A 22,443-nucleotide genomic window follows, 5' to 3' on the forward strand; every position below is an offset into this window, starting at 1 on the left:
ACAGCCCGCTGCCCCTTTCTGCAGCACTACCGGCGCTCCTTCACCACCATGAGCCCTGCAATGGTTTTATCACCCCAACTGACAAATTGTGGGATATGATCCGTATCTCTCAGCAATTAGTTCCAGGCTGTCTCAGTGGGAGGGGATACTGCCAAGTTTACCTTCAGTATGTGATTCACTGATGCAGTGTGCGCTGCCACTTTCCATCTGATAACCACTCAGTTTTAACAGGAGCAGGCGGCAGAGCCATTCCATACCCTATTAGCGAAGAGGGCATCCTTAAAGTCTGTTCCCTTTGCAGAGTGGATCAAGTAGGGGTAGCACTGAGGTTAGGGGGGACAGGCAATAGGCAGATGAAACAAATTACATTCTCCTCTATCTCTATTTGGACTGAAGTTTTAAAGAGAATGACTCCTATGTCTCAGCTGAGGCTCATCATCCCAGCATGCTGCCTCCAGATCACTTTACTGAATCTGTCACATAGATCCTCTTTCATTACCAATAAACATTCTGCATGTAGCTATTATACTTAGTGGAATCTAATAAGGTATAAGCATTGCTTTTTACAAAGCGTGCAAATCAATTTGGTAAAAAGTTTCTTTCTTTATCTGGGGCTTGTGCTGGCCTTTTGATGTGCAATGAAATGAGGACAGGGAAAAAAACCAATGTGGAGTATGTGTACTGGTTTTCATAGCATATGTGACAGACCAACACAAGCAAATTCAAACTCATGCTGAAACTTTTAAACATGTTTTCAACACAGCTAATATAAATAAAATCCCATAGGGAGGTATCAGGAGGTACTGCACAGTTCCCTGGTTGTTACAATATCAGTTGAGTACAAGCGGCAAGAGAGAAAATCACAATGTAGCTGAGTGGTGACAACCAACAGGCAACTGTATTCCCGCCAGTATGGGTTTATGTTTCATAAAGGAATAAATAGGATTTGTGTAGATTGTAAGGGAAAAATTGTTGCAATGCATCAGTGTGAATGTTCTAACAGTTTCTTATTATTAGAATTTAAATGACTTTGGTACAGTGCTTCTGTACTCCTGATACTTATCAAGCTAATCCCACTCTCCTCTCAAATTCACACTCCTAGCTACTTTAATTAGCATAGTGCCAGTCTGGAAGGCAAGCAAGGGAGGGAATCAGAGAGAGAGGGGAAAGAAGAGGGGAAGGAGAGAGAAGGAGGAGGGGGGTATTGCGTGGTATGAGACAGAAGAGGATTTGTATGTTGAGGCTGGTTGCATCACCCCACTGTGTTTTTGTGGATATGAAGTGAGCAGCACATTTTGTTTTGTCATTATCTCAGCTCTTGGTATTCATCTACCGAATGTTGCAAATTGGCTCCTGAAAGGCGTCACACATTCAGCGCTTGTCTTTGACAAAATAATTCATGGAGGATTGTCTGAACGGGGAATTCGGAAATATGAGTGATCCTATTTAAGAGAAACAACAGAGAGAGAATTTTACTGCAGTGCAGTGTCACAGTGTTTGTGAGTGCGTGTTATCACTCTTGATCAGCGATGAGAAAATGCAAAATGCCACTTGATCGCTCAGAATCGATTCTGTCGGCGGAGAGTGAAGGGAAGATTAAAGGCAAATGAGCAAAGCATGCAAACTGGGGACGGAAGGTGTGAAGGTTTCTTATTACACCATTGCAGATTTGAGGTTTGTAACTAGACCATCTTCTAGTTGTGCTCTGCAACAACCCTCACCCTCCTTCAACTGTGTCTTCTTCCAAGCCTTCCTCTTTTGTTTCACAAGCTGGGCTAAGCTTGACTTCTATAAGATGGGTTAGTGCTCTTTCATCCTCTGCTGCCTCCCTAAACTTTTTCTATAAACATTCAGAGATGCAGTGCAGATGTATCCAAGTGCACTGGATGCAGGGAAACCTTTTAGTCCATGAAAAGGAAACAGAAGCGAGCCACATAAATTCAGCGGCACACATGTAGGTAGATAGGGAAGACACGGAGGAGCACAGCAGCTCTCTGTATGGCAGAGAATTAAAACGGATTGGGGAGAGCAGAGGAGAATCTGTGGTCCAAGGTGACTTTGTGATCAGGTTCCAGAGCGCAGCCTCAAATCCTCAGCTTCAGGCTGTGTTAGTTTGTGTGAGAGTGAATGTGTGTACGTAATGTATGCACGTATGTGATAGTGTATGGGGCACTGGTGCACTTGTGAATCACAACTTGTGTACGTGTTTATCCTGGTCTGTGCTAAGAGCCTGACAATTGTCCACTCAGTCAGTGGAGCATGTTAAAGTGAACACACTGCACCTGGATTTTGTGCACAATACCTCAATAGATCTGCAGTCTGCTTGGGTAAATTCAGTGTGTCGTAACATTGAAGCTAATGTATAGAATACTTTAAATTTCCAATAAAAAAAAGAGGATACCCTTTACTAATGTTCCTCAATGCGTATTTTTGGCAGCTAAAGGGATTGTGACGGGGAAACCCATCCCCTTGAAATATACTGTTTATAGTATACTAATTTGCAAATACACATTTTTAAAGGAACATTGTGGTAAAAGTGTCAGTCAACTTTTTACGTTATGTTTACCCACTTACAGAACGTTGGCAATCAACAGCAACTTGATGTATAAGGCACAAAGTGTAACTAAAAACAAAATCTTCGCGGTAGAGAAACAAATTGAACCAATTTAGTAAAACAGCAGATAAATTTACTTTCAAGGAGACATTGTCGGATCAGGAAGGAACACCCTGACAAAATGACAGCCAATGAGTGATACATTCCTGTATGATGACAAAAACAAAATTAAATTCCATGAAGGTGTGAACACAGACAAGGCTCAGATTTTAGCATGGATTTTAGTAGTAAACTGATAAATGTATACATTTACATTCAAACTACATTACAGGAACCTGGGAACCTACTTGTTTAGGAAATTATTTTTGCAAAAGAAATGTCTAACTTTGTGGTGGCTGCAAATAAATATACATATGCATTGAAAACAGTAAAGTTTGGAGTGGGAGAAAGAACTGAAAATGTGACACTGACAAAGGGAAAGTGGTAAAAAAGCAAAAAGCACACGTCAACGTTTAAGTGTTTTGTGTCCTTCATAAGCTTGGATGACAACGGGGGAAGGAAGTTAAAGTGAACATAAAAGAGGGATGGGGTGAGTGGATGAGGTCGAAGGTGAAGTGGCACTGTGGGGTGGGGTGACGGGGAGTGTGTGGAAGAAAGGGGTGTGCCTCTCGTGCCCCCCTCCCCTGAGCCAGGCAGCTGTTTGTCTGGCGCAGTAGGAGCTTAGTTCAGACCTTGGACCACGCTCCACTACATCCCAATAGCAGAAATTTCACTAGAGCCACTTACCACATTTGTTTTGCAATAGCTGATTTAGGGATTCAAACAGGGTCTTTAGAGGCAACCAGGCTTGAGATAAGGATTTCCTGTTGGTTTTCCAGTTGTGTGTTTGCCCGACACAGTCATGGCCTGTTGCGTTCCATTTTCTCTCTAGTGAACGCTCAAGACTAAACCAAGCTATGGGCACACAAAGAAATCACCTAGTCTTTGCAGAGGTAGTGGCTCTGTGGGAAAAGAACCACATTCAAATTAAGATCTTCATTAGGCTGAGATCCCTTGTAGGCCCATACGAGTTTATATGTATGTTTGTGTGTACAAAAAGAGGCAGCCCCGAAAAGCAGTGAGTACGTCGCTGTCTAAGTCCCCTTGAAAGTGTCCCTCTTTAAGACCTGTTTAAAAGGGACGCCCCCTCTTTGTGTCCAGTGTTCTCTGTGGCGTATGGAGGGTCTTTTGTCCCCCTCTTTCATGTGCTCTCACAATAGCCCGGGCCGTTTGAAACACAACAGTAGATGAACTGCGCTGACAGTGTATTAAACTCTGATGAATTGCCTGTGCGAGGCATAGATCAATGTCCTTCAACCCTTAGCACACAGTAAAGCCCGGGTCTTGGTTAAATGGAACAGGTTGCTGGCTCTTTTCAAAAGGACCTGATTATATTCATGTTTTGTTGAAGCAGAAGCCTTTTTAAAATGTGTAAATCTTTGCAGTTTAAAAGAGTCCTATTTTTTTTCCCTTTTCATTCAGGGAATTGACATTGTGTGTCTGCGCTTTGGTCCTGTTCATTTTGTGAGCATTTTTGCTATTTTCAGCACTGTGTCTTGAAACTATAGTTTAAAAAAAAATGTTGTTCTCTTTTAATTGTCTTTTCCAAGATTTGAAAACAACTGCATTAAAACAGCACAGCAGCATGTATGCCAATTAATGTTTCTCTGCATCAACAGAGAAGAACTGGCCTCTCGCAAAGCATCCAATAGCTTCACAAACTTGAGGTGTGTGATGTGTAGGCTAGTGGCCTACCTCTGACCTTTAAATGACTTGGACCCTCTGAAGGTGGCTATGGGCAGCCTGTTTACACAGATCATCGCTTCAGCCACTTAAGTACAACAGGGACAGACCACTGAGCCTCTATGGCAGCTCCCACAGGGACTCTCTAAACTACTACAACCAGCTCACTAACTTGCAGATTAATTACAGGTGGCAGGAGCCAGCCCACTCTACTGCAGTCAAATGCTCACAGCACAAACATGTATGAACGTGTAACCTGCAGGAGTTGAAACATACAAAGCTGAAAATTAGTAAAAACTAAGAATTTGAACTGTGCCTCTTCTCAGGTGTGGTTTAGCAACAGGCGAGCTCGGTGGCGTAAACAAGCTGGGGCCAATCAGCTAGCGGCCTTCAACCACTTGCTCCCTGGAGGATTTCCACCAACAGGGATGCCAACTTTACCCACGTACCAGCTACCAGAGTCCAGCTACCCCGGCGCCACACTATCACAGGGTAAGACCCGCACAAAACACTTCCATGTGAAAACATACAGAATGCTCTGTGCTTTGAGTTTAATCTAATTTTGGTAAATATTAGATTAGTCCGATTTATTTGCTGTATGCCATCTATATTTTATGTTCACATGAACAACATTATAAATGATATATGAGCCATGTGCAGCATTTAAGAACCATGCTGCAAGTACTTATGTTTACAATCACATCATTGTCACAGTGGAACAAAAACAAGCCTTCTTTTTTGTTGCAAGTTCAGGTCACATCTGTCCATTGCAGCACTTTTAATGCACAAAGGGGACATTTCTCTATGGTTATGAATTTGCAAGAAGGACATCCTATGTATGACTTAGCGTGGTTAAATTTAGAGGCTGCTGTTTAAGGGTTTGTTGTTTAGCGCCAACACAGAATTGTAAGTGTGTTTTCCACCTTGATTCCCTCTTACCTGTTTATGTTGTTCTTGGTGTCAGAGGGCAGCAGTACATTGCACCGACCCCAACCCCTGCCTCCATCCTCCATGCACCAGGGAGGCCTGACTGCTGATGGCAGCTCTGCTTATTGTCTCTCGTCTAATCGCCACGGCTTCTCCAGCTACTCCGATACATTCATGAGCCCTTCAGCATCCAGCAACCACATGAACTCTGTCGGCAACGGACTCTCCCCACAGGTCAGTCCAGCAAGTTGTACCTCCGTACATCTTCCCCATTATGTATAACGTTCCCACATGTAATGCATGTTCACATTCATCAGACTATCACCCCCCCCCCCCTTCCTCCTCCTCTCACCGTTCACAATATGTAATTGTATTCGACGGAAATTAAAATTCAGAAACAGCATGTTCAGCAAAATACTGTCAGTGTGGGCTTTTATGTTTCGCCTACCAAAGCCCTGGATTTATTTTAGTTACTCTAAATTGCTACATTTGTAAAACAATTGGATTAACATCAACAAATTAAAATTCATCTTGATAGTACCGCAAGTACTCAAGCTGCTCCAAACAGCGGTTTCGACTTTCCTGGGACATCTAAATCCTTGCGCAGCGCAGTGAGAACACATGCAGATGAAATAATTAGCTAAAGCTTATAAATGTAGACCCATAATCTTCTTCACGTAATTGTCTGCAGCTGGAAGACTCCACTGCTATGCAACAATTTTCTTCATCTCTTTACTGCATGATTTCCGGGAAGCTCTATGTACAGAGTAACAGCGGCGATGAGCTCTCTATGTGTTTGATTATCTGGTAGGTCTATCCTGCTGGCAACTTCACACACTCTTGTACACTCCTGTCATGACAAAGAAGAACGTTACCCAGGCTACTTAGGTTTCTGGGTTTCCTAATTGCAGTTTAAAACCCAAAAATATAAATTCTACGCATTCCTTTCAGTGCCATCTTAATGTGTTACACAGTATGTGCAGGTTTGTTTGCTCCCTCTGCTAAAAAGCGCTGGATTTCATGTTAACCTCTTTGGACACCTTCATTAATGAGCGTTAAAATGCGACTCTATGGTAAGGGTTGAGCTTTAAGTAGCACTGAATGAAAAATGATTTGTATTGATGCAAATTGTGTGTACGGAGTGAATTATACACAATTACCCATCAATACTGGCCAGTCTTGCCCACCCTCGCCAACAAGATGTGGTTAACAGGCAGAAAATAAGATTGAAATGGTGTGTAAAGAGTTGAAAATGAATTTCAATGCTGCATTTGTCCACAATTACCCCGTCGTTCACACATGTTTTATTGGGAGTTTTTTTTTTTTTCTTCAAATATTTCTCAAAGCAGATTGGAAACATTCTTGGTATTACCCTCTTTCTTCAGAGAAGAAAGAATTAAGGATTTTGTGACAAAAAAGAGATTTTCTTTCCTGCTGGAGCGACGGAGGATAACATGGAGGCTCACAGCGTGTTTGATTGTTAATCGTGGCACAGGGGCTTTAACTGCTAATGCTCTCACTGCAAACCTGCAGAAAAACACCAGGAACATGGAGTCAGTTTTTTTTTTTTCATTAATGTCTCTCTAATACTGGCATGGGGTACACTGTCGCTTTCTCTCCCTCTCTTCACAGGCATTCAAGAATGTGCTGCGATATTAAACATTTCCTGTCATAGTGAGGATTAGGACAGGAGCCTTTGGGCTGCTGTACAGCATGGATTTTGACTATTCAATTACTCTATCAAAGTCGGTTTGATTGGAGTTTTTTAATCACCTAAAATGCATTTTATAATTTTTTTGTTAATTTATTATAATTTTAGAACATAAATTATGTTTTGCTTTCTTTTTTTCAGAGGGGCAAATGCATGTGGTGTAGATGTTTTGATGTGTCACACCATGTTTGCACTGCACAGAATTGAAATGTATTGAATGCATGCAGAATGCTGTGTGGCATCAGTCTCTCAGCATGGAGATGAATGTTCCCACTGACAGCAGAATCAGAGTTCAGTCTGTGGTGCAGTGTCCTGCTGGGCCGGGCAGCCACCATCTCTTTATCTCTCTCTCGCTCTATCTCTCCTTCTCTGTCTCTCTATCCATCTATCTCTCTTTCTCTATCTCTCTCTATCTCTGTCTCTGTCTGTCTCTCTATACCTAACCCTAACCCTACCTTGTGTTGTCTTCGCATTTAAACAAATTTTGGCTAAAGATGGCTAAAATTGGGAAATTATCGACGATTGTTCGATAGCTCACAGTTTAGTTTCCGTGATTTACAGTTTTTACTCTCCTGTTTCCCTTCACTGTAATGGAAACGGCAAGAAGGAGATTTTCCATTGAGATGGAATTGAGAATTTGATATTGCGAGTTACAGACAGCATCTGTTTGCAGAAGATATGCTTGTGCATTGGCATGTGTGCTAGCTATTTCTTCAAGTGTCTGGTATTGATGGCCTAGCGGTTGCAGTAAAGATTGACAAAAATTCTCTGATTCCCAGTAAATGGGCTGTGGTGGCGAGGTGCCAAGTCTGTAATGGAATCCTGCAGCATTCAGCAGTCCCGACAGGAGCTCGCGTCGATCCCAATCCCATAACCTATCCCGACAGCACACATTTTCCCATTACAGGCGGTGGAAAAGCCATCTGCACTCAAACTGGTTGCTGTCATTGTGGGATATACAACGTGTTTGGCTGGTAGAGGGAGGCAGTATATTAGGGGTGGTGAGAGTGAAGCTGTGCATGGCTGGGCAAAAGGTATGAAACCAGAAGTGTTTTGTGGTTGGTCTTGTTTCATTTAGCGGCACAGCGGGTGTTGCAAACAAGGAAAGGCAAGGGCAAAGAGGACAGACATGGCAGTCTCTCTTTACCTGAAGATTTAAGCTCATGTCTGCTTTTTCATTGTGGCCCATTTCAAATAGGCCTTCGTCTCAGACCTCATATATGGCCATCATGCTTCAAATTTTAATTTTGTATTCTCTGACTAGAAAACAACAAGACAGGCAGATTTCTTAAAACTAAAGAGGGCATGCTTTTACAGCTAACGCATCTTTTATGAAGAATATTGCATATTTACTTAACATATATAACCCTAACTCTACAAACAAACCCTGGTAATATGAAACTCTAAAGAGCCTTTTAGATACGTTTCAAATCATTCTTTGAAGCACTGTTCATGGGCACTGCATTTTGTGGGGAGACATTTGGGCTGAATTCCTCATTATTGCATGGCAGGGACACCTGCTGGGAGAGGAAAGAAAACAACTGCACGGACTGGAGAGTTGAAGCAATGCGAGAGGAGCTCAGTGGCAGAGCTTGGGTTTCACTACTCAGAGAAACCTCTAGAAATAATGACATGAAGGAATAATAAGAAGAAGAAAAAAACGTTTCATTGCAGAGTAAAAGTGGGAAAGGCTCTGCTGTGATGTTGCATGGTGTTCACAGGGTATTCAAATGATAGTAAGGTGTGATATGGAGAGTGGAAATTCAAAGCTATGACGGATAGAGATTTTATTTCTGTTTTGATGAAGGAAGTTTGCAAAGTTCTTTGAGGAACTTTTTCTGTTTTGCAGTTTTATAAAAGTGTTGTGTGTTTTGGAATGACAAGGATGTGAGCGCGTGTCTGTGCATGTGTGTGTGTGTAAGTGTATCTGAGGAGGGCCTTTGGGCTGTGTGAGTGGGCCGGGCCTACACACACACACACACACACACACACACATACACACATACACACAGTCGCACACGCACACACACACACATACACACACACACGTACACGGGATCAGAGGCAGAGCGACTCTCACCCCTGCCTCCCTTTGATCTGTGTCCCCAGGCCTGCCTGCCCGCGCGGCGCTGCACCGTACCACGCACACTGACACCATGCTCACCAGCGACTCCCCACAACTGTCTGAGAGAGATAAGCCAGGGGAGACTCCAAACTGTGCTGCTGCTCTTCCATTAGCTAGCGCAGACTCTTCTTTTAAAAACGGGATGAATTATTTTTAAGAAGCAAGCTCTGCCATTGCCAAAAAAAAAAAAAAAAAAAGAAATGGAGAGGGGAAAATGTATGGAACAATCTGGAGCTCGGGCTTCTTTTCGCCTCCCTCCTTGACTTCTAACAAGACATTCTGCACCTGAATACCAATGAGAGGGAGAGATTCATGTAGTCCCCCACATTATTAAAACTTGGGCATTAAGCCTCTCACCGGGCACTGTGTCAGCTGGCAGGCTTCACTGACAACAAATCAAAGAGGATGAGCACATAGCCTGCATTCATAGCTCAGCCACTCGCAGAGCAAGAGGGGGAATACATACTGGTTAATTAGAACTCCCATTAAAACAAATACTGTTTCAATTTGGCAAGTATGAAAAAAGATGTAAGAGGCTTTCAGAAAAAGAGACCTGCTGTTGGCAGCTGCCAAGAAAATCCAGAGACTGTAAATCATATCCACTGGCTATGCTGTTTCTGCACAGATTATTAGTGTTTGCTGTTGTTTTGCAACACATTCGAACTCTGAGGAAAGATTATGTGCCTGTGACACCAGAAATGCACCTCTGTGCACGTCATGGTCGTCGTCGTAGTTGTTGTGTTGCCTTGGCTCTTCGTCTTCTTTATGATAATGTATCTTGGTTTGTTTCTGCAGCTTGCAGATACTTACATCTGCATGGACTGTAGTGTTTATAAAGTATGACATGACTATTAGTATTATTTCTTGTTCTAAACTCAAAGCTTTTGACACTTTACAGAACCAATAAGTGCCGTTCATGGTTGATATTGTGTGATAGCTGCAGCTGAACATGCAAGCCCTATTTGCTAGCCGCTGCATACCTGAGCCATTTGTTGCTCACTCCAGCTTTTTGGTCTCCCGAGCACCCAAGTAAAGCCATTTTCTTTTCCATTCCAAAATATTTTTGGTTGGAGCTTTATGTATTCATAATCTATTTTTCACCTACCAACCTTCCTACCCTCTATTTGGCTTTATGTCATCCCATGATGCCTTGCCAATAGTGCTTTGCTCGCGTTCTCTCTCTCTCTCCACCTTCCTCTTTTGCTCCAACTCTCTCCCCTGGAGAGGCAGCTCTTCTCCCCACGCCCAGATGAAAGGCTATGGCGGACAATAAAAATGCTATTTAAATGCAAGGGTGTTTGTGTGCGGGTGAGAGATATTTCCTGCTGAAAGTGAGCTGCTGCATCCTGATAAATAGTAAATATAAGGGAATGTGATTTACATTTATCTTGCAGAGGCAGCCAATATGAATTTCAGTAAATCCTAGAAGATGGGGATTTAAGGAGGAAAATGACTGAGACTGATTCACATGCTGTGTCCCACGCAGTTGAAATGCCTGTAAGGTGGAAAGTGGTACTGCTTTTATTAAAGTATAGGCACAGACATCGATCCTATCTAAAATACCTATTACACACAGACAAGCAGTGTGTCACATTCTCATCTGTAGAGATTTCCAGCCTCATTCATACACTATTTGAAGATGACTTCAGATGACTGAAATAATAATAGAAATGATAATCATATGAATGTATTAATGCAATCTGTAATTGCAGGCCACAGGGCAGGTGAAGTGTATGTGGGGCATACGCTGGGTGACCCATCTCCGGGGTCAAGGGTCAGGGTGCAGGGGGTTATGGGACGGCGGGGAAGAAGGAGGGCTGGTTTGCTGTGAACCTGTCCTGCTAGCCGGAGGTCTTGGGTTGTTGTCTAGCTGCATGTGGTTCCTCTTAGTTCCAGATGCCACTCTGACAGGTGCAAGGCTGTGATTAATACTCTCTCTGACTTTTTCTCTCTCAAGTTTTTGAAAGTCTTTTTTGCATGTCCCTCCCTTCATCCTTGACTTCATTGTGGACTCGTCCTCATGATCACTTTGCAAAGTTGATCTAACACTCACCGTTTTCTTAGTCTTAAAAAAAAAAAAAAGGCTAGATATCTGAGTATCTATGCCAGCATGCTTCATTGCACGTGTCTCTTTCTCTCTCCTCCTTTCTTCCTCCTGACTATAAGATGAGAATATGGGAGTCGGTTGGGTCCTCAGCTGGTTGTCTCATGCAGCAGCTCTCCCCTCTCAGTTTCCAGCTGAGAGCTATTTCACTATTTATTTACATGTAATTATGGCTATGAGGTGCAGATATTAACACTGTCAAGAACAATTTGACCTGACATTTTTCACTAGACCTGGCCCCTGCTGTTTTTAGCAAACAACCCCCACCCTCCTCCTCCTCCTTCTCCCCCCTTTTTCTCCTTCACTCCCTTGATCCGCCTCACTTTCTTTCTGGAGCTGCTTCCTCACACACACAAACCCTTCTTTGCTGAAACCACTCTCCTGGAATCAGAAAATCTGCCGTTTAATTTAGTAGAGGCGTTGGTGCCCGATGCAGAGAGTAAACCTGTATGTGTGCATGCATGCGTGCGTGCGTCCGTGTGTGTGTGTGTCTGTGTGTGTGCACGCTTTGATGGGGGCCTCTCTTGTTCCCAATGGCTGAATCCATCCCATGGTTACTCAACCATATCACACGCAGAGAATAGAGGATTGCTCCCCACACGTTCTCCAATTGCAGTCCAATAGACGGCATATTAACCTCTGGTTAGCGCTGGGCCGAGTTTATAGCTTATACTGTGGGATGTTTAGGAGGGAGGTAGGACCTTCCTCCGGCTTGAGCAGCTGTGCTTTCTTAAACAGTAACACTAGCATGGGCTACATTGGGCTGGATAGGATTTAGCTTAATAAAAATGTTCAAAGAGAGAGAAGTATAAAATAGCCTAAACATTCCTTTCCCACTTGTTTCAGCTTTCTTTGTATGCATGAACAGCTTCACAGGGAGAAGAGACAGAGGCACAGGATGGCTAACATGTTGTGAGGAGTGACAGCTTGTTCCAGTGCCCACTAATCGTCCTCATCTGTGCCTCACTTGTCAGTGCCCAGATTCTGTCAGTGCCAATCAGCCAATTAATTGAACACAATTAGCACCCACCCCACCTCATCCCCCCCACATGTGCATCACATTCTTCAAAGGCCAATTTCTCTCCCTCCAACACTAACTCCCCCACCGCCCTTCCTCCCATTCGACTGCTCATTCTGCTTCTGTCTCTTCATCCTATGGCGCTGGTGGAAGACACTTTTCAGTTTTTATTAATGTGCCGCAGCCAATTAACACAGTGGCATGCAGGCCAGAGCCCGTCATCTGCTGCCTGCCACCATCCCGGCTGTCTGCTGTAGCCCCACACCACCCCTCTCGCCACCTCCACCGTGACCAAAACGCTTTAATTCAATTTATGCAATCACTGTTATTTTTAAATAGTCATTTTGTCTGCTTACTGCCCGCTGGGCCGGCCCTCTCATGTGAGGGATGGGGGAAGGGTGGGACGTTGTGAAAGCAGGAGTGACTTAGGGAAGGGGGGTGTTTGTATTCTTTTATCTATTTCTTCATGTTTGTTTCAGGTTATTAGATGTTTGATTCAGGTTTTTTGAAATCATTATTTGAAGCAATTCAAATTAAAGTTTTCAAGGATAATCTCTAGATTTCCTCCTCAAATATATGTAAGAGTCTAGATATAATATTTAGTTTTCAAAGTCAGTCACTTTTCAGGCACTGGATCCCTGTGACTCTTTGTTCACAGAATTAAAGAGTATATTCTCTTCCTGTAATCACACCCTCCGGACTGGCCTTCAAATATTGATCTGAAATTCAGTGTCATCACTGTGGATCTTTAATCACTCTTTGCTGAAGCGAGTATCAGCCAGGCAGATCTGCTAAGGTGCAAGATGCTATTCTGCACCACTCAGATAACTTACAGACATTTGGAGTGCTCATTTTTCCCTGTCTGCCCCGGTGACCTCTGCCTAACTTAAAGGTACATCTTGGGGGCATTTTGATTTGGGCAGAACAGGGTGCTATCGGTGACAGAGGAACTAATCCAGTCTTGCGCAGATTAGAGCATTTGTGGAGTGGGGTGTGTTGGCGCTGGCGCCGGGAATGGAACAGAAGGGGCTCCTATCAGCTCTCCAGGCAGGCTAGCCCTCAGGCCAGCGCAGTCCTACAGGAGTCTTTGTACTTCCCAAAGCCTCCACTTTCCTCTCACTCACCCTGTATCACTTTCTCTTCCCTCTTCTGCCCCCCTCGCCCTCTTTCTATAGGCTATCATATTTTCATTCTCCGTTTCCTCTCTTTAAATGTGTGAATTTATGTTGTTTTAGTCCAATGTAAGAGTTCATGTGTCCACTTATCATGGTCAGGTGCTTGAACAAGAACAAGCAGTTGTTACATAATTTTTCTAAATCACAGATTTAAGACAAATTAATACCATACTGCCTAATATGAAAAGACATAGATGTTGACCATTTAAATATTGCACAATATATTAGAACTAAATTGTTGTAAAAGTTTTTTTTTTTTTAAAAGGGTGTTGCAGCAAATCTGCACTCTATTTCTTTGCTGGCTTTCCCTCCCTTTTTTCTGGTTTTATTTTTTTTTCTTGAATCACTCAGTTTTTTTCTCAGCCCTGTCTGTCACATTGTTTTATTCTGGAAAGAAATCCAACAAAGAACATCTCGTCAAACATTCAAGCACACAAAAAAAATGTAATTTAACTGTTGAAGAAATTAGGGAGGTATGAAAGGGCCTCTATCTGTGTTTCAAGTGCACTATTTATTTATCTGAAAGGATGCACATTGTATCAATTTACACTCCCCCATTCACTTCGCCACAGGCTGGAGGGCTCAGAAGTTGAGAGAATTAATTACTTTTTTATTATTATTTATAAAGTAATCTATCTGTAGAGAGGGAGCGGAAAAAGGAGAAGGAATGGGTGAGGGGAGGGGGTGAGAGAGGCACAGAACGCCCTGGAGCATTGTCCTTTAAACTAGGTCCTGGCTCACATTATCTCCCAAACCAGCACTCACACAACGTCAAACAACAAACGAACTCTGGGCTGCTGAGGACGCTGTTTGCAAGGAAAGAGAGGGAGGTGGGAGAGAGGGAGGGAGGGAAGGAGAGAAGCAGTAAGGAAGTCTTCTCTGCAAGAGTGTAAAGAGCATGTTAGGAAAAATTACGTAGTTGTTAAGATTTTTTTCTCAGCTCTTAAATTTTACACCAATTCAAACTCCACAAGTCTTGTTTAATGCACCTGTGTTTATACTGAGAGGTGTAATTTAACACTTGAGTGACATCCTGGTGCATCAGAACCCCATTTCGTGAAACATTCCACGTTCCATTAATGTCTATCAAGCTGTGCATGTAACATATAAATCTAACAAAACGCTTGGTTTTACTCCTCTCTGACAGTAAATTCACTGGCTAGGATTTTGCCAGCAGGAATGCTACTTTTGTGCCAAAATGTAATATCTATCACGTTTTGTTTTACATAGCATGTAGCAACAGAACTATGTGAGGGTATCAGGCTGCAAATGGTTTTCATGAGCTTAAGTGACTAAGTATCATTTAACCCCTGAATGTGAAGTGAGAGAACTTTATGGGGACATCAAAGTAGTAAAGCCATGCAATTAAAGTTGACCTATGGGAAACCTAAAATACTGGAGATGTGGGTGGAGGAAGACAACTTTGCTGAGAGGCTGAAGTGACTCCAACACAGTCCAACCTGGCTATTAAAAGATAAATCCACTACTGTATATCTGTACCTTCATCAGATTGAGAGAACAATGTTGAAACAGCATTGATATTTGTTAGATTGGTGTGAACAAAAAAATGTAACTGACACACAGCTAATAAGAACCCGACGACTTCATGAAGAGTTTACCTTTCCCTCTCAACTCCAATCATTAAGACAGAATCCTCTTTTGAGGAAGGAAGACTGAAGGATAGCGACGTCCTCACAGATGACAACACTTGTTAGACTCTAAAGTGGTTGACCCATCCTAATTTGCTAAAATAGCAAAACTGCCACAATGTCAATGATAAGAAGACATTTTCTTTAAGAAGAACTTTTTTGAGCATGGATAATATTCAGGCCAATTGTTGGCTATTCTATTTCATAAGGAAGCGATGTAATCAAGCTTTAATTAACCAATGACTAAAATGGACTCATACCCTGCAGCTGTCTCTCTCAGGACACTGAACAAGCTCTCCCCTTCACTCTCAACCATCACAAACTATCAGGACACATACTCATCTCATCCTCCTCAGAGTGTGCGGCTTGGCTCCATATGGGAGGAAGCATCACATGTGTCCGGCCTTGAGAGGGCCATGAATCTCCCACTTATGGATACATGTCACATGCTTTGTCCGCAGATGTGGAGGGGACGGGGGCTTTGGGGTTTCCATACTGATGGAATTAACATGTGGAAATGACTAACCTGCCTTTCTGTGTATGATGTGCTTCAAGTGCTCCATGTTTCCTCGGAGGCCTTTTCTGAAGATATGATTAATTTGTAGAATATGGTTAATTTTCCCTCTGTGGGATATTCCTGTCTTAATTCATAATTTGTGAACTGTTTGGCTTGCCCCTGCATTGCCTCTATGTTTGGAGCATGTGGGTGCGTGCACGCATGTGTCCATTCATGTGCATGCAAACACATGTCTGTGTGTGTGCATGCCCCCCTGTGTAACCACCTCCATGATGGGCTAATTGGTTTAGCAGCCAAGGGGCCAAAGGCCAGTGCAGCATAGCAAAACTCAACATGAACCTGATGTTAAAGGGAAGGCTTCCCTGCTATAGGAGGGAATCATGTGTGGGACAGTTCCCTTTTTACCACCCCCACTCACACACACACACTCCACTTTGCTTTTTTACTTTTAAAACTCACCACATAAGAAAACTGAATTCTTCACAGTGTTCTGGGCCACTGTGCTTCAGACTGGGGTAGCACTAGAGGTAATCTCTTCCATTTTAACATATTTTGAGACCTTCTCCTGACGAATGTCACATGATATTACATTAATCTAAAATACTAAATTGGAAGCTTTTATGCACTATGAATAATGTACACACTGTAACATTCAGGCGAGCATCAACATGCAAGTATCAGCGGGCCCCACAGTAACGTTTGTGGATCCTACTTTGTGTGGGGATCTGAGGGGATCATTTACCAGTTCCAAATCCATTACTATTCATGAGATGGGTAGGCTAGGGGCGAGGGATTAGGGACTCCCTTGGTGCTTGTTGTGCTGTAGGCTCGGGCTCAGGCCTCAGGCTCCGGGACAGGAGCTGTCTGGCACGGATGGTGGGTCTATTATCACCCTGGGACCCTTCTGTCCCACAGCAGAACACTCGATGCCAGCGCCAGCTAATGAAACAGTCTCTCTTGTTCCTTTTCTCCTTTTTTTAACCTCATCACTTTCCTTGTATCCTTCTTTTTGCTCTTTAAAAAAAAAAGATGGGGAAGTTTTTCCCTTTTCCCTATTTCAAAGTTTATATGGTATATTTCTATTGGCATCTTTACCGTGAAGTGCTGGGATGGCACTATATTTGCAGAAAAATGTACTTTCCCCTTAACTCTGTCAATGCTTTGATCCTCAATTTTCCAAATTTCTAACATCCTCCGTTTCCCCTTCACCCCCAGGTGATGAGTATCCTGAGTAACCCCAGCGCCGTATCCTCCCAGCCCCAGCACGACTTTTCTATTTCCCCCCTGCACAGCAGCCTGGACAGCTCCAACCCCATCTCAGCCAGCTGCAGCCAGCGCTCTGACACCATCAAGGACAGCCTGGCTTCCTCCCAGTCATACTGCCCCCCCACCTACAGCGCCACCAGCTACAGTGTGGACCCCGTCACTGCAGGCTACCAGTATAGCCAGTATGGACAGAGTGAGTAAACCCTGAATTCACTTTTTAACACTGTAAGACTGTGTTCAACTTAAGTTGTTGTTGCGCTATTGTCTATTTATGTGTCCAAACGAGTCCCTCCTTTACATCCTCTTTCGAAAGTTGACTACATTTAAAAAGCCTGTGAAGTGATGTCCCAACTCCCAGGCAATAGAGACTGCTGACCTTTGCACCCGGGTTGGTGGAGGCAGACACATGCTCTTGATAAAGACCCCCCCTAACACCACCAAGCGCACCACCACCATCCTCCTAGAGAGCTGCCTTAGTCACACCCCACTCCACTTGGATGGGAAAGAGGAGAGGGCCACTTCAAAGAACGGCACACCCTCAGGGGCCACAGTGTCCTCTTGCCCACCTCTCTCTCTTTTTCTCTCTTCTCCATCACACACACACACATACACACACCCTCAGGGCAGGAAAGAGTTTGCTTTATTAGATCAGCATAATTGACTGATGCTGTCACAGCCATTCATAAGAGGTAAAATGAAGCACACTTCCCAAACAAGCCAGCGCCAGCTAGCCGACATTTGTTTGTATTTATATTCTTCTTCTAGTAGTGATCTTCTGTATTGTGTGTCTTATTTTAAAATGTTGTTTGTGAATGCACGTGAGCGGATGCCAATCTGTCACGTTTTGTGTGTGCGTACCAGTGTTTTGTCAGCAAGCAAGAAAGTGACGGATGTGGCAGTGCGGATGTGAGCTGATGTGAGGTTAATTAAGATGGTGATTGAGCACAGTAGATGGGTAATGAATGGAGGAGAAAGGAGATAGCTGCTGTCTGAGGATGAAAATGATCGACCATGTGGAGTGTGGAGGGCATGAAATCAGAGATGCCAAGTGTAATGAAGACTGGCACACAGAACACACACAGGGACCCGTCTGAGTGACAGCACGGAGACTTTACCAGGATGCACATGCTCTGTGCCAGCAGCGTGCCAACCTCAGACAGGGACAGGGGAGGGGTTTTTATCTTTCATTGTTTTCCTTTAAATCAATCGCTTCTGCCACAACTTATTTCAGCCTTAATCAGAGGAATGAAGCAAGAATGAAAAAGACGTGTGTCTCAGGAATCTACCACCTGTCTGACGTGTGTTTTTTCTGTGTTTTTGTTTCTGTGCAGCTGCTGTGGACTACCTGGCCAAGAACGTGAGCTTGTCCACCCAGAGGAGGATGAAACTTGGAGACCACTCGGCCGTGCTGGGACTGCTGCAGGTGGAGACGGGACAGGCCTACTAAAGCCCCTCCTAGGACGCACCGAGCACCACTCTCCTCGGCCCTCTGCCACCTTCCTCCATGCTCCATCAAGTCTGGACTCCAGCTCGCCCCTCCGCTGCTTGCTCTGCAGCCCGGCCATTACATCAGCACACAGACAAACAGACACAAGCCTCGCTGTGTAACAGAGAAAGTGACGCTTGAGAGTGTGACAAGGCAATTTGGGGAATGGAACTAAACGTTTCACGCCATTGTCAACCACCAGGCGGCTCTGTACCCTCTCTTCTCAACCTTTGGGCTTCTCTGCCTGCTCCTTGTACTCCTTCCCCAGCCCCAAACCCTGTTTCGTTTTGCTCAGAAGGCCAGACAGAACCCCAGAACACCCGAGGATGGTCGGCCGTCTTGGCCCGGGTTCCTGTTTGTCTTGGCTGCAGTCCAGCACACATTTAGAGCCATCAACAACATGTACTTTGACCTTGCTGTTCATAGTAGTTAACAAAGCCAATATCATTTGAACGACTCTTCTTCTTGTTCCTTTTTGATATTGTTAAGATTATTGTTGCTGTTATATGATTATGGTTAATGTGATTTATGTTGTTCTTTGATTCCATTCATATCTCTTTTCTCTGTTAGATGTTGGTATGTAAAACACAGTGTGGATGACTGAGACGATTTGGGAGTGCGTGTCTGTTGCGTGTGCATGTTTTGCGTGTCGGCACAGTCACACAAAGAGGATGATTGTTTTCCAAGCTGCTGTTCCTCTGCCTGTTCCCTGAGCACTAATGTTTGTGAGCGATTTGACCTTCCCACTTTCATATTCATCTTGACATTCCCAAAGAACTTGGCCACTCTGTGGGAAGTCTGGCTGGATGGATTCTGCAGGGAATTTAAGCAGCGTTTTGGCGGCCAATAGCTTTCCCCTTCTAACCTCCATCCCATCTTTAGCTGCGGTCCATGGGGAGGGGGGCATTGTTTGCAAAAACAGGATTGGGCAAATTAATGTATTTTGTTTAGAAATATGGACCTTGCCAAGGAGGGCTAACTCAATCCCCCCCCCCACTCCCTTTACTCCTCCAAAATCCCATCTGCCAGGAAACCCTGTGTGACTTTAACAGTGTAAAGCAGATTAAATCACACAAAATTAATGTCTGAGCTAATTCACAGTGAACCTTTCCATTACTAGCCAGTATTTCTGTTTTCATAGAGTAAAAAACTCATTGTGTAAATGCACCTTCAACTGGTTTCCACTCTCAGACTGAACAAGCATTCCTTCAAAACATTCCACCGGCTCCATAAGCATTCCAACGCTTTCTGTTATGAGATTAAAAAGTACACAAGCTGTGCCATTCACTCGCACTCTGGAAAATCATATAATCCAGTCAGTTGTGAAACGGCACAGGTAACACCACCGATTGGCCCCCCACTCTGGTTTGGACCGGAGACCCCCTCTAATGCTCCGCTTTGACGGACTCACTGAAATGTACAAAAAGAAGGAAAAAAAATAAAGAACAGTGGATATGAGACATTTGTGTAGCACTCATAGTTGACTTTTGACATGATCCGGGACCAGCTATTTCCTTGAGATGTGTGTGTGTGATATCCCTAATGATGAAATGTTCACTTTATCTCAAGACAGGATTTGGTCCTCAGTCGCCTTGAAAAACGGAAAACTGTACAGTAGCTGGAGCAGATTGTGTATTGTTTTTATTATAAAGAGTATGTTTTATACTAAAACAAAACTATGTTGAGTGGTAGGTAAGCAAGGAATCTGTGGAAGTAAATGTTTAATTTGAGTTTCCTTAACTGGCAAATTTTTTTTTGTTGATTTTGTTTTAATAGTATTTAATTGGTTGACCTGTTTTGATCAAAAGTTGTATTTCGGTTTTTGGGCCCAGGTAAGATTGAATTTGTATAAATTAGTAAAATATAATTTCCATTAAAAATGTTCCAATTAAAAGTTGTATAAAAGAGGATCAAACTGAACTTAATGGAAATAAATGCTTAGTGACACAAATAGACTCCCTGGACCCCAGGGCCGCTGTATATTTGAAAGGTGGCTTGATGAAACATCTTCATGTGTCAGAGCATTCTGATCTCACAGACTGATTATTGGTGCAGACCGGACTCAACTGGACCATGGACCTAACACACCTGAACCCTGAGACTTCGGTTACAGGACTTTACCAACGGTTAGGGATGGCGAGGAAGCTGGTGAAGACAGCCTCTTTGCTCTGGGAAACTGAACGGAGTCACATTTGATTTGTGGACCAATATGACTTCAGGAGAAGAAGTGAAAGTAACACTGATTCTGCACTGAATCACAGCAGTTCTCCCTGCTCTGCTTAGACGCCTCACCTATGTGTATATTTTAAAAAGGAAGAATTTTAGAATTGTCTTTAGTGTATCAAACCCATTTCTAACACTTGCGTCAAACGTTTGGATATTTAAAGCATACTCCTTATGCCCCCTCCCGTCTGTTTGAACCTTCACTTGTTTAGTTGCTTTCTGACATCTGTGCTTTGCTTTACTCCTTTTTCTGTTCCGCATGTGTGTATATTATCATGGTATAATTTATTCTGCTGTATGAAGTATTAGAGTAGTGGGAAACTTGTACTGGTATTTACTACCTTCAGCCTGTTGGTGTGTTTACTGTAACACTGGCGTAACTGTTATCAATTAAAGATCCAAAACTGATTCTGCCATTCGTCTTTTTATTGTGTGTTGATTTTATTTTTAGACGTATTCTATTTTAGACTTCCGATTATTTCACCATGTGTGTGAGTGTGTGTGAGAAGTAGTGTGATTCTGACTGATCATTTACAGAATAATGTATCTGCAACTATACCTATAATTAGATGATTGTTAAAATCATTCTTCAAACACAAATAACAGAAACAATTTGCATTCAACTTCTCAAATGTGTAAATTTTATTGTTGTATATCATTGTGATTTAAAATATCTTGTCTTGATGGAGTGTTGGACTGTTGTTCCGACAAACATTGCAGTGTGAAGACATCACCCGAGGCTCTGATAAGTATTAGTCTGTATTTTTGGACAATTTTTAGAGTGAAAATGTAATGGTTAATCGAGAACAAAAAGCCAGCAGATAATTTAATAATGAATGAACATTGGGTGCAGCCCAAGTGTAAAGTTTGAGTGCACCATGTGCACATACACATGTATACATGAGCATTCGCGCACACAGCCAGTGCATGTGTGTGTGTGTGTTCGTGTGTGTGTGTGTGTGTGTGTGTGTGTGTGTGTGTGCGTGCTTGTGTGCGTGTGTGTGTGTGTGTGTGTGTGTTCTCCATGTGTGTTCAAGTACATTTGTAGAGCGAGCGGCCACCAGTAGACTGTTCCAGTGCTGGTGATGTGATTAGGGAGTGATGAGAGCTCAGACGTCCCAGACTCAGAAACACAGACTGAGAGCGTGTCTGGTTGCAGCTGTAGGAAGTCATTCATTGTGCCCACTGACCAGCAGCGCTGTCCTCTACCGCCACTGACCAAGGAATGTTGTGTGCAAATCTCTTTGGTATGGTGTGAATGCAGGGGAACTAACCGGTGTGGTCTGGAAGCATCCGCTGTGTTTTATTTTACAAGTCAGAACAGTTGAACTCATTCAGTTTTTGCCTTCAGCACTGCTAGAGGTATGTGAAACACACTTTAGGTATGTTCATTCAGTCCGGATGGATTTTAAACACACTTCAAACATGTTACGTCTGCTATCACTGCAGCAACAAAATGTCTATACATTGTCTGTTGTAAATTAGTAATGACAGGAAAATCAAGCCAAAGTGCGCTTTGAGAGATGTATTTACATTTCAAAAGAGCGCAAAAATAATATCCAATACTTTACTGTTCATTTGCAATTAAATGAAACTAATTAAAGGCATCACTAATCACAAGTATTGACATAATTAACATCAAATTGTATTAGTAGATAAGTTTAATGCTTAATAAAGTAAGGGCTCATCTGAAAACTTTAGACTGTGTTATCATGAGGTAACTATTAGTCATATTTTGTACTTTGTTAAATATTTGAGAGATTTGAACTGCTCAGCTAGTATAAACGGACCTAGAATATTAAGTATTCCTTTTACTGATTCAAATCAGCTACAGACTGCAGTGTTATCACCACGTTATCATTATAAATATTATCATCGAGGCTCAGTTAAATGTGACACAAGTGGA

The 22,443-nt window shown here is 43.0% G+C and overlaps 1 protein-coding gene across 2 annotated transcripts in view; it reads left to right on the forward strand.

The window, feature by feature from the left end:
* The window catches only part of pax7a (paired box 7a), a 44,816-nt gene extending 23,871 nt beyond the window's left edge, over window positions 1-20,945 (forward strand). For both annotated transcript variants that reach the window (XM_034869091.1, XM_034869090.1), the window contains exons 6-9: window positions 4,663-4,828; window positions 5,301-5,497; window positions 16,778-17,021; window positions 18,160-20,945. In XM_034869091.1, coding sequence (XP_034724982.1) covers window positions 4,663-4,828; window positions 5,301-5,497; window positions 16,778-17,021; window positions 18,160-18,275 — 723 coding nt within the window. In that variant the 3' untranslated portion in view covers window positions 18,276-20,945. The remainder of the gene's footprint in view (window positions 1-4,662; window positions 4,829-5,300; window positions 5,498-16,777; window positions 17,022-18,159) is intronic.
* Window positions 20,946-22,443: the final 1,498 nt, after the last annotated feature.

The sequence above is a fragment of the Etheostoma cragini genome, chromosome 4, assembly GCF_013103735.1.
Source record: "Etheostoma cragini isolate CJK2018 chromosome 4, CSU_Ecrag_1.0, whole genome shotgun sequence".
Lineage (NCBI taxonomy): Eukaryota > Metazoa > Chordata > Actinopteri > Perciformes > Percidae > Etheostoma > Etheostoma cragini.